The 15,004-nt window shown below is 42.1% G+C and overlaps 1 protein-coding gene across 4 annotated transcripts in view; it reads right to left on the bottom strand.

The window, feature by feature from the left end:
• Window positions 1–14,745, bottom strand: part of MAPKAPK3 (MAPK activated protein kinase 3) — a 48,853-nt gene extending 34,108 nt beyond the window's left edge. For 2 of the 4 annotated variants that reach the window (XM_082059900.1, XM_082059902.1), the window contains exons 1-2: window positions 14,563–14,745; window positions 13,392–13,742 (exon numbers count right to left, since the gene is read on the bottom strand). In XM_082059900.1, coding sequence (XP_081916026.1) covers window positions 13,392–13,616 — 225 coding nt within the window. In that variant the 5' untranslated portion in view covers window positions 13,617–13,742; window positions 14,563–14,745. Of the gene's footprint in view, window positions 1–5,294; window positions 5,391–13,391; window positions 13,743–14,562 lie in introns of those variants that run through there. The other 2 variants (XM_082059901.1, XM_082059903.1) reach the window with 2 other exon arrangements.
• Window positions 14,746–15,004: the final 259 nt, after the last annotated feature.

Raw genomic sequence — 15,004 nt, 5'->3', positions numbered from 1 at the left:
GGTAAACACACCTCATAGCTTCTCCAAGTCTCCCATAGGAGCGCTTAAATCAAAGTAACTAGGTAAAATTTGGTATATTCTGCTGAGTTAAATCCTCATACATCCAAATTTTTCTCCTCACACATCTGGCAGATTTTAAGATGCAAATTATGATCCTGAGTGCGCAGACAGGAAAATGCAAGTGTTGAAATCGGAACACAGACTTCACGGGCCTGATGTTAAATTACAGAAACTTGGGTTACTGTAGGGTCACCAGAAGCACAGTTACAGTGCAGTTATATTGAACTGTAGAAGTATCATGCCATCTATTTTGGGGCTACTTTTTTCTACATCCTTGATTTCTATCATGCATGGAAGCCTGAATATTTCCTGAAAATGGCAATGCTTACTGACTTCTATTTTCACAGTCAGTGAGAAAACAAATATAAGGCCAAAACTCAATTCTTAATTCAAGCCAAACTCCAACAGACTTTTCAGATAAAAAGGCAGAAAGGAATCTAATGTTTTTGTTTTAGTTACTCATCCTACAAGTTTGATTTGGTTGTATATTTGTGGTTGCTAACAAGCCTCTAGTGAGCTACAGTTCCAAGTAATTAATGTTTATTTGTTCCCCTTTTTCTAAAAAATATAAATTTTGCCTCTCATGTTCTCAAGCAAAGACATATACAAACATGCAAAGGGCAAAACAATGTATTTTATTTTGAGCTAACAAGCACTATGATTTCAGAAAAACATGCAAATCATATACCAGAGCTTCTATTTCTATATAACTAGCAAAAAAAGAAATAAATTAGGAATCGATAAAAACTAATGGGGGAACATTTCAACTATTAAAGAAATTTCACTTTCACCTTCTTAAATGGTATGCCTTATTAAATGAAAAATTAGACACTGAAAACTCCAAGTTTAGTATTTTGGAGAAAGATTAACAACACATTTAATCATACTGCAGAAATATCAGAAGTATAGTTTCTATATTTTCTTTATGCAATGCTAAACGGATCCCAGAGAAGAAAAGGGGAAAAATTTCAAAAAGTTAGGTCTTGGATTACTTTCCCCTCATATAATTTTTAATAATAAAATGGAAGTTTTGGGGTGGAAGAAAAAAATGACATTTACTGACATTTAGCAGTTAAAATGTAATCCTTCCAGAGAATGAATAGCAGAAAAAGGTGGGGGTGGAAGAGAAGAGAATCGACTTCTGCCCTGATTACACAGAAGAAAAAAGTTAAAAAGCGTGGAATAAACTGACGGAAAGCACAAAACCATGAGTGTTTGCAGATGAAGTTCTCCCAAGCATGGAGGAGGATGTCAGAGGTCCCAGGAATACCGATTGTGGACTCCCTAGAAATATTCCCTACAAAACAAGCAGTCAGCTACAAACCATTAATGGTAATCAGTCATACTGAACTGGAAAGGAGATCATTATTCCTGATGTCTCAGTGGCAGTAATTAGTGACTAATACATACTAACACACACAGCTCAGAATCTGCATAGGATTCTATTTATTTGTTTAGGAAAATGCTTTATAAATTTAATTAACCCGTTTTTAAAAAGCAAATAGAAAAGAAGAAAATCCCCATGAGTTTTGTAGCAGGAACACCAATCACTCCATGCAGATGCAAGCTGAGACGCAAAACATCCGCCAAGACTTCTATATGACCATGCAACAAAACATGCATAGGAATCTAAAGACTCACTACAGTCCAAAAGTATAGGGTATTTAGATGAATAACTTGCAGATTTAGATCAAATGTGCTATGACAGTGTAAGCTATCTTGATTAAAGTTAATTTATTTTTTAATTAAAGTTAAAGTATTATTTGAAAGCTTGGACAGCTTAAGACAACTCAGTTCAGCCTGATTTCTCAACAGGGTCACCACCTTAGAAAAGTCATTCTTCCTCTGAATTGTTTCAAGTTACATAGTTGAAACTGAGGGAGCTCTACCCTGGTGAACTCTTATGAAAAAACTGAGGTTCCAGGGAGCTGTGAAAGATGTTGTTCTTCAGAGAAGGTGAATAACCTTTGGGTAATAAGAAGCAATCATAAAACGGAACCTTGATTCATTTAAATAATATACTAACAGTGCTAATCTCAACCAAAGAGAATGAGCATTTAATGCTCTTGTGCACATAAAGCAGGGAGAAATGACAGGCAGTTGTCTCCTGGTAATCCCCTACACAGCAGGAAACCAGTGAAGATGGAACACATAAGCGTTATTCATTTTTAATATGAAACGGTGCAATGTTCCTCAGTGATGTAGGTGGTGTGTTGTACACATGAGAACTTGGTGACCAGCTGTGATATCAACAATACCGTCCCCTACCAAGTCATCTCTATTTTAACTTGCTCAAACACAGCTCAGTAGATCAATTTTAAGACAGAAATTACTGTTTCGGTTTGCAGAGTCAGAGCACCCTCCAAAAGCAGAAATGAAGAAATCAGATCTGGAACACACATGACTTGCCTAAGAAAACAGTTGTTCAGGACACAATACCAAGTCATAGCACACTGAATGGGCTCAGATGTTCAAAGGCTTACATAAACAAAACCAGGGAACACCAGCCTCCTCAGAACTTTTAATGCTTGGGATAGATGGGACAGATGATACGAGAAACTCCCCATCCAGTAGTGTCCCAGGTGCTCTCCCATCCCACCGCCCCTGCTCACACTGACCGCCCAGGCTCCCAGCTCAAACCACTCTTCTTCTCCGAAACTGCCCTCCTGCAAACACTTCTTTGCCTGTAGGATGCACGGTGCTCTAGTTTTTAAATTACACAGTCCTACACAGTTATTGGCTCATAGTGACAAAAATCAAGACTGTCACAGATACCAACGACCAATCTGGGGTATTTTGATTTAACAAAAATTTATTATTGCTGTGTTGGATGTTTTATTGAACCAACAATTGTGACACCTTTCTCCATATTTCCCCCATGAGACTTGGCTTTTGTGCACAAACACACAACACTGCAATCATTCACCCTCCCTCACACCTCCACAACAGTGATTCAGACAGCAGAGAGGTGGCAAAGACTCAGAATTAATTGCTTTTGTATAAAGTCATTTATCAATAATGTACATCACTGTTTTCTCCTCCTTCCTACTGCAGTAAGAGGTTGGATTTTGTAGATCTTGAGTGTCATATCCCATTTCTCAACAGTAACTGCCCAAGTCAAGACACTCACACTCACCTGCCAACACAGAGGTGTGCCTGGCAATCAGGATTTCTGAAATGCAACTGGAACTAAAAGTCACTCTCACACTCCCTCTGCCCTCAAGAGGCCTTTAATCACAGCATCTCAGCAACAGGAAAAAGCTATTACAGAGCTGAGAGACTGGAGGAAAATTCCACTTGATACCAATCCACCAGAAGTGAGACTGTTTCTAAATTAATTGACCTCTCCTCATTCACCACTCTCACTTTGTCAGTCTGTTTCCCTGTACTCTGGTGCTGGAAATCCTGTGAGACGATACTCTGTAGGTTTCCAAACCAAGAAAATCAACTGAAAAAACACCCAACTAAATTTGGTAAACCCAACAAAACACCTAATTCCAGTAGACAACACTCTGCCTTTCAGAGATTTTGAGCTTTTTTTTTTTCTCTCTAAAGCTTCAGCTTCTGCTTTTAAGTGCCTCCAGCAGCTGCTTTTTAACATAATTTGTATTAAAGGTGAAAATAAGCAGCAGAAGGTGCCTGAAGTTTCAACAACATTGCACTGTTTGCATTTCCATGGGCCAAGTCTGGTAAAAGGGCTTTTCTGCCCTGCCCTTCGTAAGAGACAAGGAAAAATATATATATATATAAATAGCCCTTCCGAAAAATCAATTTCACTTTAAGTTTACACCCTAGTTTAGACAAGAACAACTTGCCCAGGATGACACATTTTTACATGAAGCTATTATGCAAGTGGTGGGCATTACCCAGAGCCACAACCAGCTGCAAAGCTGAGACCGAAGCTCCACCTCCCTCTCCTTCTACACCTGCACCAGCAATACACTTAACACAAGCAATAAGATGCCTATTGAAGCTCAAAGTTTAATTACTTATTCTGACAGTTTTGTAATTATAAGTTGTAACAACAGCCTATAGAAGACCACAGCCAAATTCGTGTTGTATATCGAAACTAGAGTGTTTCTTCACACCTTCGATGCACAGAGAAGCACTTTTTTCCTCTCAAGATCTTCTCAGCATCAGTACCAGGCACCTCCTGAGGCAAATGAATTTCACAGGTTAACTATGTATTAGAAAATACTTTAAAATAATGCAATTTTCCAAGGTCAGTAGGAGCAAGGCTTATTTCCCACCCTAAGGGGATGAGTGCCTCAGAAAACCCATGCTAGCAGTTTAATTGGAGCAAGTTTCACATTACTGGACAAGGTAAAAGGACTGATCATTTTTCATGTTCTCATCCATAAGCAGACACTGAACACGAGTCAAAAAGAATAGTGCTCTACTCTCCTTTATCGCAAACTCACTGCTACAGGTTTTGCATGTATACAAGTGCTATTCTGTTCACAGAAATGATCTTTAAAAAACAGACACCAGGGCAGCACCTTTCAGAACACAGGGCTTGGAAGAACAGGAAGCTTCTAAGCATCAAGGAACCATCAAGTCTCGTTGCCCGCCCAAGTGTCAAATTTTGACTGTACATTAATTGGAAAGCAAAGAGTAGAACAAAATGGAAGGCTTTTACTCTTCACAAAGACAATGGAGTCATTGTACTGTAGTGGCTGCAGCAAGGGCCTCTACCATGGGGAGGCAGCTGAGCCAGAAAATGCAGCCCCCTCCCCTCCCTACCTTGGAGCGCTGACATCTTTGGTGTTCACAACTCCGTTGCTGTGGAAACCAGTCTGCTTCTGACAATGCCACATTGACTAAAAGCAACATGTGGGAAAATGGAATAGGGCCCTGAGAGAAATTAATCCTTTACGAGAAAAATACATACATACATTTTTGGTTAAAAACGAAGCAAGCAAAGGAGAGTATTTCTTGTCATTAGAGCTACGGCAGGACCAAACATCAGGCCTTGTGGCACTACAAATGGCATTTTAAGGACTCTTCATCCCTGAAATATGTGGTAGATTTGGTGCTAAGGAGTACACAGGAGTCCCACACAGGACACAGGTGTGTGAGGCGGCTGCTCCCTATCTAGTTTTCAACTGCTCTCCTTCGAAAACAAAACCCAAATCAACCCCACAGCATAACAGAAACCAACTGCAGTTACAAATCACTGCTCAAGTGCTTTCATAAAGGCTTGTGGCTGATTCACACCTAGGCAAACTACTCACCCCAGCCAAAATTTCACCACACAAGAAAGTTCTGTGGATGAAGAACATGAGTCACTCCACACCCTGCCATTTCCAGTTTATATATTTTAGAAGTGCTGTCCAAAAAAAACAAACACAAAAAGTTTTTCTGAGCTCTCCCCTTACAATGGGCTTAATAAATCTGTGCTCAGCCCTGGCTGACTCAGATCCCAGGAGCTGCCTTAGGGGCTGTCACTTGGAACACCAGCATACTTAACAGAGTATTCAAGAAAAAATAAATAATCCTGAGAAAAAGCCCATGGAGATGAGACAGAGTCTGAACTGGCAAGACGTAAGATTTGTGAATGGTGCAACTTTAATAAGACCGGCTCCTTAGCCAAAACATCTGAAATTACTTGTAAAGATGGCACATTCAGGATTATTTTAAAAGTTCAGCAAGTAAACTTTTCTAGAGGAAAAGTTAATTTTACACAAATTTAGTATTTGCTTTTTCTCTTAAAACAGGCCATGAAAGCTTCAGTGCAAAATGCCATATACTACAAAGACTCAGGAACTAGGAGGCCACGCGTGATTTACATGCTGAACAAGAATCCTCTCCCCCATCACTCCTGAAGTATTAAAATTCTGGAGCATTACAGCTTAATCTCATTTACGGAGCTTTGAATCATCTTAAGTACTTAGGAAGCCTGTGTAAAATATCACAATCCACGCAGTCTATAGACTCTAATCCGGACAGACCACACCAGCAGCTTTCACTGGTGATAATGGAAAGAAGTTCTCATAGTTTTCTAATTAATTAAACAGGTCATTTACTCTCCAGCTCCAATGCTGGCCACATCTCTGCCATCTTCCATTTCATGAATGTCACCATGTCCTTCTACAGTTTAAGAGCCATAATGCAAATAGTTCAAACTTCACGGTACCCAAAGAACTGGGGATAGCTGTGCAGAAAGCTGTACTGTTGCTATTAGAATATTACACACCATCCTACAAGTCTGGCATTCTAAAGGCATATTTAATGTGGAAAAATTCCATAACAAGGAAATACGCACACATCATATGATAAATTAGAACTTTTTGAGGGTCAAGCAATTAGCAACTGCAAAAACATTTAGGTCTGCAAAATGCTACATATGATTACATAAATAAATCAGTGATTGCATCTTTAAAAAAAAAAAAAATCACTGTATACACAAAGCAGACTTCATCTGCAAGAGATTCATCTGTTAACTTTTGCAAATTCACTTTGGCTCTTTCTCCTAATGACAGTGACATCTTCCTTCTCTATGCTTCCCACCAATTTATCACAGTATGAAGATAATACCTTTTTCTGTTGAGACTTAACTGGCAGCAAGCTATCACAAAAAGTCGTTTATTCTCAGACCAGGCTGTTCTTACACAGGGAGCTACCACAGACAAGGAAAAATACACTAAGGAAAAAAAGACACATGTAAGCCAAGAATCAGGTGTGGCCCTGATTCTTCTCGAATCATAGAACATGTCATTAGGTTTTTCCGGTTTGGGCATCTCCCTAGAGCAGGGCTGTCAAACTCATTTTCAGCGGGGGCCACATCAGCCTCGTGGTTGCCTTCAAAGGGGCGAATGTAACTACTCCTACATTTATATAGGCCTAAAATTGCATTCGCCCCTTTGACGGCAACCACGAGGCTGATGTGGTCCCCGCTGAAAATGAGTTTGACAGCCCTGCTCTAGATGGTATTACCATAGGTAAATGAGGTAAATGTCTTGTAAATGAACTTTAAAATTCTTGCTTGCAATTCCCTTGCACTAACGCTGATTTGCAAAATCCAGTTATCTGTAATGAGACTCCCAGCTAGCATGAATCAGCAAGGTTTTACTTTAATAAAAGGATTTAAACTCTAAAGGGAAGAGGGAGAGACAAAGAGAAGGGTCTTCTGGTCCAAAGAGGGTGTCGAGTGATTAGTCATGTCTGACCAACACGCACACGTGCTCTCCCTTTAAGTACCTTCCTCACAGTTGAAATAAGACATGTATCTGTTATACTTTCTCAGAACTTTGAACCTAGGTGAGGGCAGGGGAACTTTGATCTTCCTGAACTTTGCTGCTACACAAGGCAGGGAAACGGCTTGTGCCAGCTTGCTAGTAGACTGGAAGAGAACACGGAAGGTGCGAAGCAGCATCAACGTAGTTTTGTGTTTTTTTTCAAGATGACTTAATGGGTAATCGCATTTGCCATACTGTTTGAACTTTATAGCCTTAACAAACTGCCACTGAAACTAGTAAAAATTTACTACACGTGGTTTTATTATTTTGGACCAACCACCTCCCCCTTCTTTTATTTGCTGTATTTAAGGAGCAGGTCCTGTGTCCTGCTGTATTGTAGGGAGCAGACCAGTTAAGAATGTCAGACCTTCAAAGTAAATTGATAAATTCCACCTTTTGTAAATTAAGTAGTCCAACCGACACTCCGGAAGGTGCCATTCTGGCCCACATATGTATGAATTGCTGAAAGACTGAGGTCTTGAATGACTCACTGGTCTAAAAACAATTCTTGAAGCAGTAGAAACGACCCACTTTTTAATCGACTGAATGTTATTTTAGGTATTTTATGCATATTTACGTAATACTTACCAAGATTGGTACTGAAGGATAAAATTCAAGGACCAGTCTCATGCTATCCATATTTTAGGTACTTCTCCATACACTGGGGGCTGCCAGAACTTTTCTGAACTCATATTCATTCTACGCTGTATCTGGCTTTGATCTGCAACACATTGCTTTATTACTCATACTCAGCTGTGTTACTGACACCAAATTTACTGTAGCATGAGATAAACTAGTATAAATAGCTAGGTAAGAGGGAACTACAGAATACTTCACTAGAAAGTGCTTATTTCCTCCTGAAGCGTACAATCACTGCAGTAAAGCAAGAGCTCCTTCATCCTGCACAAAACATAACCAACAATTACACTTAGTCCCCCTGAATTCCCACCACAGTTCTAGCTTAGTACAACATTATTCCTTCTTATTCTAAAAATATTGAAATGTTTCACTCCTAATCTGGCATTTTATTCTCTTCTAAAATCACAATCTATAGCATCTAAGAGGCTTATTAAAGTTTCCTATTCTGTGATCAATCATCAGCTGAAAATAGCCATACTTGCACTGTATGCATTGCCTTCTCCACTGCTGCATTTTTTTCCTTGATCATCATCTTATTTCAGGCAATAAATATGGTATTTTTCAAGTACCAGCTATTTAAGTAACTTTCAAAACAAATACTTTGGACTGTACAGCCTCCTGTTTGTGAGCAATCACAACCTGACTTCAGGGTATACTAACTCAAAACAGACTACCCAGCAATTAGCTTATGAGATGTACTATTAAATGTAATCAGAAATGTAGCTCAAGACTAAATGAAATTAAGGTGATGCAGAATGACTATCTTTCTCCACAGCAACTCCACTTCAGAAAGCAGAACAACGCTGCCTATACAGCCCTATGCGTGGTTTCAAAGAACCATTTCAAAAACGACTTTTTTGCAAAGTTTCTTTCTCCATTAGCTGCTTTCCTTCCTTCTGAGCACAAAATTATACTAATACTCTTATGGATAACAGTAGAGCCTCCTACTCTACAGTTTTTATATCATTCACCAAAAGTTCCTTAAATCTAAAAGGCAAGGAGCCTGTTCATTTTTGTGTTTGCTTTTTGCTTTATTTAACTTCCAGGCTTCACCTATTTGTCTTCAAATCAGCAAGTCATGAACACTCATTGTTGGCACTTGGCAGCACAGGACATTTTCCATGAGGCGCGTCATGGCTTAACTCCCTTTTTATTCTACATGGTAAGACCTACGAACTAGCAGGTCCATTCACACACACTCGGCCTTAACCTAGAAGTTCCAGATGACAGGAGGGCAGCTGCAGTACAGGGCTCAGGTGCACAGTGCTCAGGGGAGCAGCACTTTGCAACTGCTGCTCTGTTATTCAGGAGGGTTTTCACAGCAAAACTACCAATACACTCATAATCAATGTACTTTGCTTTACTGAAGTGCCAAGGGTCTTTGCTTTGCTGCTATGCCTGAATTGTCCTTCCTTTTCTTCTCCTGGAAAGAAGCAACATATGTTTACTGAAGGTGAATAGTATGCCAACAACATGTAACACTGTTTTTACATCTGAAATATCCACCAAAATCCTGAAGCTGCAGAGGTAGACGAGTCCCAATACCCCAGGAGGATGCTCTCTAGCACTCTTTTCTTGATCCCAACTCTGAGCTCTTTTTATCATCTTTCATAAAAATAAAGTAGGTCATCAAATGCACTGAAACATTATTTTGACAACATTTACTGCGAATTTGTGCCAAAAATAAAAAAAAAAAAAAAAAAAGGAAGAAAAAACAAGGAAATGTATATGGGATTTTTTTTAATGGGAAGCAAGTCCCAAGAGTCTACATTTATCCTCACGGATAGTCAGCTATTTTGCTCTCCTCCTCTCCCTAAAAAAAAATTGGAGGACTGTGAAAAACAGTAGAGAACACTCGGACTGATGACAATGTTAAAGATATTTTAGCCCCAAAAGGTAAAGCAAACAGAAGGGGGCAGGCTGGCAAAGAAGAGATAAAAATAGAAGAGTGACTAGACTTCACTTGACTGCTATTTCTGGATCAAAGAGATCTGAGAAGGTTTCCTGTTTGCAAGGCAGAGACCAAAACATAGTTGTCTTCTAGAAGGGAACAGTCCTGCACAGCAGTTTCGTTTATGCTTCTGCTTTTCTAAATTCCTGCATTCTGACTATTTGGAAACGGTGCTGTCCAGGCCAAAACATCATTATGTGTCTAAGCGAGTAACCAGATTAAATTTTCTGGAGCAGGACAGCAACACGTGTGGCATTTCAATCTAACAGGAACAAAGCTGACAGCACGCCGCAGCAAATCGCCGTGCCAAACGGAGTAAACTAAGCCACATCATACTTCAAGAAAATAACCGAAGTTCTGCAGTATCTCTGAGAGAATGTCTTCTGTTTTCCCACTGTAAAATGATTAGTGAAATTCTAACCAGTGCCAATTACAGATACAGACTAAAGACGAAAAGGGGGACCTCCCAATTACTGTATGTAGTGCTTGACTGACACATGGCTCTGGGGATGAATGTTTCTGCCTGTTTGAGCCCTTTTGAGTACCTCAGTTAAAATTCCTTCCATTGAGTAATTTCTATCCAGATCCTGGCTGTGCTGGCGTTGTTCCCATATAAAAGAAAACCTGCAGGCAGAAAGCAGTGCCATCTGCCAAGTCAGAAGCTGCTTTAATGGGCAAGTTTGGTGTGAAGGGGAACAGACTATTATGCTTTATCTTCAGCAGCAGGAGTGATGTTATACCTTTCCCAGAAGTAGGTTACAGTGAGCACACTCATGCCTGAAGTATTTGTCCACAAATACACATAGATCTCAATTTATTCCGCACAAGCAACCCCGAGGAAAAAACAGAAAAAAACAAAACAAAACAAAACCAAACACAAACAAAAAAACCCCCACACAAACACCAAAACCACAACCCCCACCAAAAAACAAAAGAAAACCCCCACACAAACAAAAATACTCCACCATTCCTTTTTTCCTGTTCAACTTGCAATTAAGTCTTCACATTTCTCTTTACCTGTCAGACCAGTTGCTTTTTCTGTGACAGCTTCATCAGCCTCCACTTTCTATTCCTCAAAGTGACTGGTAACCCTGCCATCACACCTGGGAAGTATGAGCAGTGGCAAAGCAGAAATACCAAGGCCCTGTTGTCCCTACATAGAGAATGCTGCACTGAAGCTGTTTATCAACAGCTTTTCCCCCAGGTTTCTTGTCCATTTTCCCTGTTTTGACGGGATGGTTTGTTCCGAAGTCTCATCTGGAGCAGGTTTGAGACTTGCATGGCCCAGTTCAGGTTTCAGAAGAGCAAGCAGAAAAACCTTCCTCTGAATATTTTAATCCTTGCAAATATCTTCAGGGCTAGGGAAAGACCTTTCTATTCCTGCCAATTAACCAAACACCATTTTTACACTTCCTTGTTGGGTAATCTTCTCATTAGACCATCTTTGGAGAGAACAGAGGATTCTCTCTGGGCTGCTGCTAGTTTTACTTAATTGCAGATTTAACTTTTTATTCCGCACTTAAACTAATAATGATGAGAAATACATACACGCAAGCAGCAAACTATTATCTGCCATTTAGACTCCCTAGAGAACTCATAAACATCTTAATATTTCTGTCCCTTTCAGAAGAAAAGTACACACATTCCACAGCTGGGGGAGGAAAGAAGGGCAGAAGATGACAAACACATATATAATGTAATTTCAGTGATACATTAGCCATTACTGATAAAACTCCACCTTGGGAAGGAAGGTAGTGCTTTGGTCATTAATAAAAAAGTTCTGAGAAAATCAGGCAAATCAACCAGTGCTAAACAGAAACTGGTATTAGAGGATTTAGTATAGGTTCCTCCTCCTCATCAGGCCAAGGACCTTCTGTCAGGACACAGCGACTTTCTCTCTCTTCTCCCTTTCCCCAACTCTGAGCGCTGAATTTAAAAAATATCCTACAGATGTTAGTACCCATAAGAATGTATCTCCTATCTGAATCCAGAGCTACAAAATTTGCTTTGAAACACACTTGTTGTCACTGGATTGTGCTCTGGAACAGCAGCTTCAATTTTAAAATGCTTCCAGCCCTTACAACTGTGAAACCTTTGAAGTATGAACGGTATACAATCAGCAACAATGCTGCTGAACTCTTCAGAACCAGCAGAGCAGCTTCAGTATTAACTGTTATCCTTCAGCACAATACAATAGAAATTGATGTTGATAGCACTTCAGAAGGATCTAATTAATGAATCACCTCAGAGTTACAAAAACCTAACCCTGCCCTGTGCATGCGCAAAACCCCAGTGCTTCCAGTCTGTCTGCCAAAACCTCCACTTTCCCCAGGATAGACTTCTGTGAGTCAGCTACATGAAGTTAATACAAAAAAAAACAGTGTGATAAAGAAAATGAGAGCACTGGAAACGTGAATTAATTGGCATGTTATTATATGATAGGCTTTTCTAGTTTCTCTATTAAAAATCTTTTCAATACACGAAGTTACCAGATATTTCCAGTCTGCTCTATCAAAACACAAAGGCTTTGCTGGGGACAGCAGTTCTAGTTTGGTGAGACCACATCCAGAACTTGGCAGACCTTCCAGCTGACCACAAGCAGATTTGTCCTGCTGTCAGCAAATGTGGAGTGTGAGGTATAAGAAAAGGAAGGGTACCTGAAAGCCCTCTAGACATCCCAACTAATCAGATTAACATCAGCAAGGACTCAGTAACTTTCTTAAGTAATTCTCATGACAATTACTTCAGCTGATTTCCAGTCTTACCATACAGAACCATCCTGGTTCTCATTTGAGCTGCTTTTCTCTAACAATGTTGTTTAAAAGCATCAGGGAAATCTTCACGTTTAAAAGCTGCAGAGCAAAAGACAGGTAATCTTTATGTTCTCTAATGAATGGTTATTGCTCCATCTATTTAAGTGGCACTTATAACCATAAATATCTACTAAACTTACTTGCCAATAGTGGTGTAATCAGTGCTTTCCGAGGTAATACCCTTCAGTAAATGGATTGCAAAAATAAATAGGAGAATAAGTGAGTAAACAACTAGAAATGCCCCTTAAGGAAAGTTTTCAAAGGGAGGAAAGCCTCAAGACCAATGAACACTTAAACAGTTCCCAGTTTAGGCCCATTTCATTGTGCAAAAACCAAAACGGCTTCCTTCCCAATTATTGCATAATATGTTCATTCAAAATCTAGCAAGATTTCTCACAGAACACATCAAAACACTGTTCTCTCCCCTGCTTTTTTGTCTTTTAAATGTGAACACGAGAATTTCACAGCTGGTAACATTCTTTTGGAAAGTCATGCAGAATATTCTGGAAAAGAATCATGTTTGGACTACAGTGTTGTAAGTAACAGCAAACATTTCCACATATTCAAATTCTTCATGCAGCACTCTTTGTGAAACATAAGCAACAGAACAAGTAGCTTTTACAGGACTTTGGAAACGAACTCTGGCCTCCAAACTATAAATAAGGAGGGAAAAAAAAAAAGCCTGCATACCTTCAAAGCACATTTCTGGCCTGTCTGCTTGTTGAAACACTCCAGCACTTTGCCGTTGATTCCTAACCCTAGCACCCGTTTGGAGAGCTTGTAGTCATCTGTAACTGCGTGTTTTTTTATCTCTAGTTTGACATGGGCTGCTCCTCCAGGCAAGGATTTCACGCTGCTCTTGCTATCCTCGTGACTCTCTGGCTGCGATTCCTGTTCACCTTCACCTTGTTCCATATCAGGGAAGGGTCTGAGAGGAGAGAGACACCCAAGAGATTCCCTGTGGGGTATCCTCTGCAAAGTCCCTCCTCTTAGGCGATCAAACCCAGTGCTTCAAACAGTCCATTTGCTTGCCATTTAGTCCTGAGTAAAAATGTAAACGAGTATTAGTAATTGATGTGAACTAATCGTCCTCCCCCCTAAACACTTTTCTCCCTTTCTTAACAAGATGACCAGGCCCTGGAGAGGCCAAAAGGGGATGAGGTGCTCAGGAAAGCACATTTTGTTTCGTGTTACACACCAGTCACCACAGTTTCAATGTACATAGCTATCAGACCGCAGTTCTAAATTATTGCTTTTATTGCAACAAGTGCCTGTGTTGAGTCTTGGACTAAAGTCTTACTCATCTAAGCTCTGTCCAGCAGAACAGAGATAGACTCTGCTTCAAGAACCTTATAAACCCCCATCAACAACTTGTTGCCTCAACGTTTTATGTAGAAGTCTCCACCTTTCCCTGCCTCATCCTGACACTCCAGGTTACACAAGAGAACCACGCACATTTGGATTAGACCGCAGAGGGCATTGCCTGGGCGGGCATCGGACCTGACGCTGGGCCAGCGCTTACCAAACTGCCCCGGGGCCTCCGAACCCGATAACACACTGAGCCACGAGCGGGCGAAGCGCCGCGGGGAGGCCGAGGGCCGCTCCTCAGGCCGGGGGACGCCGCCAGGCCCGAGCCCGGCCCCGCCGGCAGCCGCCCCAGGCGAGGGCGCAGCCCCCTCAGCGAGGGGAGCGGGGCGGCTTCCTCAGCCCCCCGCCGCGAGGCGAGGCAGCGGGCGGGGAAGCCCCGAGGCGGGAAAACCCCGCGGTGAGGCGCGGCGAGGCGAGGCGGGCCGCAGGGGTGACGGCAGCGGGGGGACGGCCGGGGTGGTAGCAGGGGGCTCCCCCGGCGGAGGACGGTTACCTGCCTGTGGCGGCGCGGCCCCAGCCGAGGCTTCCCGGTGCGGAGTCCCGGAAGGCGGCGTCTGCCTGAGCCCGCCCCGCCGCCCTGGGCAGGTGCGCGCCGCCTCCCCCTGCCGCGCCGAGGGGAAGCCGCCCGCGGCGGGCTCCGGCCCGGCCCGGCTCGACCCCCGCATGGGCTGAACGGGGAGCGGGAAGCCCCGGCCGGAGCTGCCTCATCCCCCCCTGCGGCTACGTGGGGCAGAGCAGGCGGTGCCCCGAGCAAGGACGCGCGGGTGGTGGGGAACATCCCCTGCGCAGGGCGGTGTTTTTAAGGCACCAGCCACGTTAATGTATGGGGGTAAGCGGCCCCGCTGGAGGGGCGGTGGGGAGCGGGCTGTGCCGCAGCGCGCCCGCGCGGTGGCGGGGGACGATCGGCCGCCGATTCGGGGGTGACGGAGCGACAC

This window comes from Streptopelia decaocto, assembly GCF_964273445.1.
Source record: "Streptopelia decaocto genome assembly, chromosome: 8".
NCBI classification, from domain to species: Eukaryota; Metazoa; Chordata; class Aves; order Columbiformes; family Columbidae; genus Streptopelia; species Streptopelia decaocto.
The sequence above is the reverse complement of the archived record's forward strand: the minus strand, read 5'-3'. Positions and strand labels throughout refer to the sequence as shown.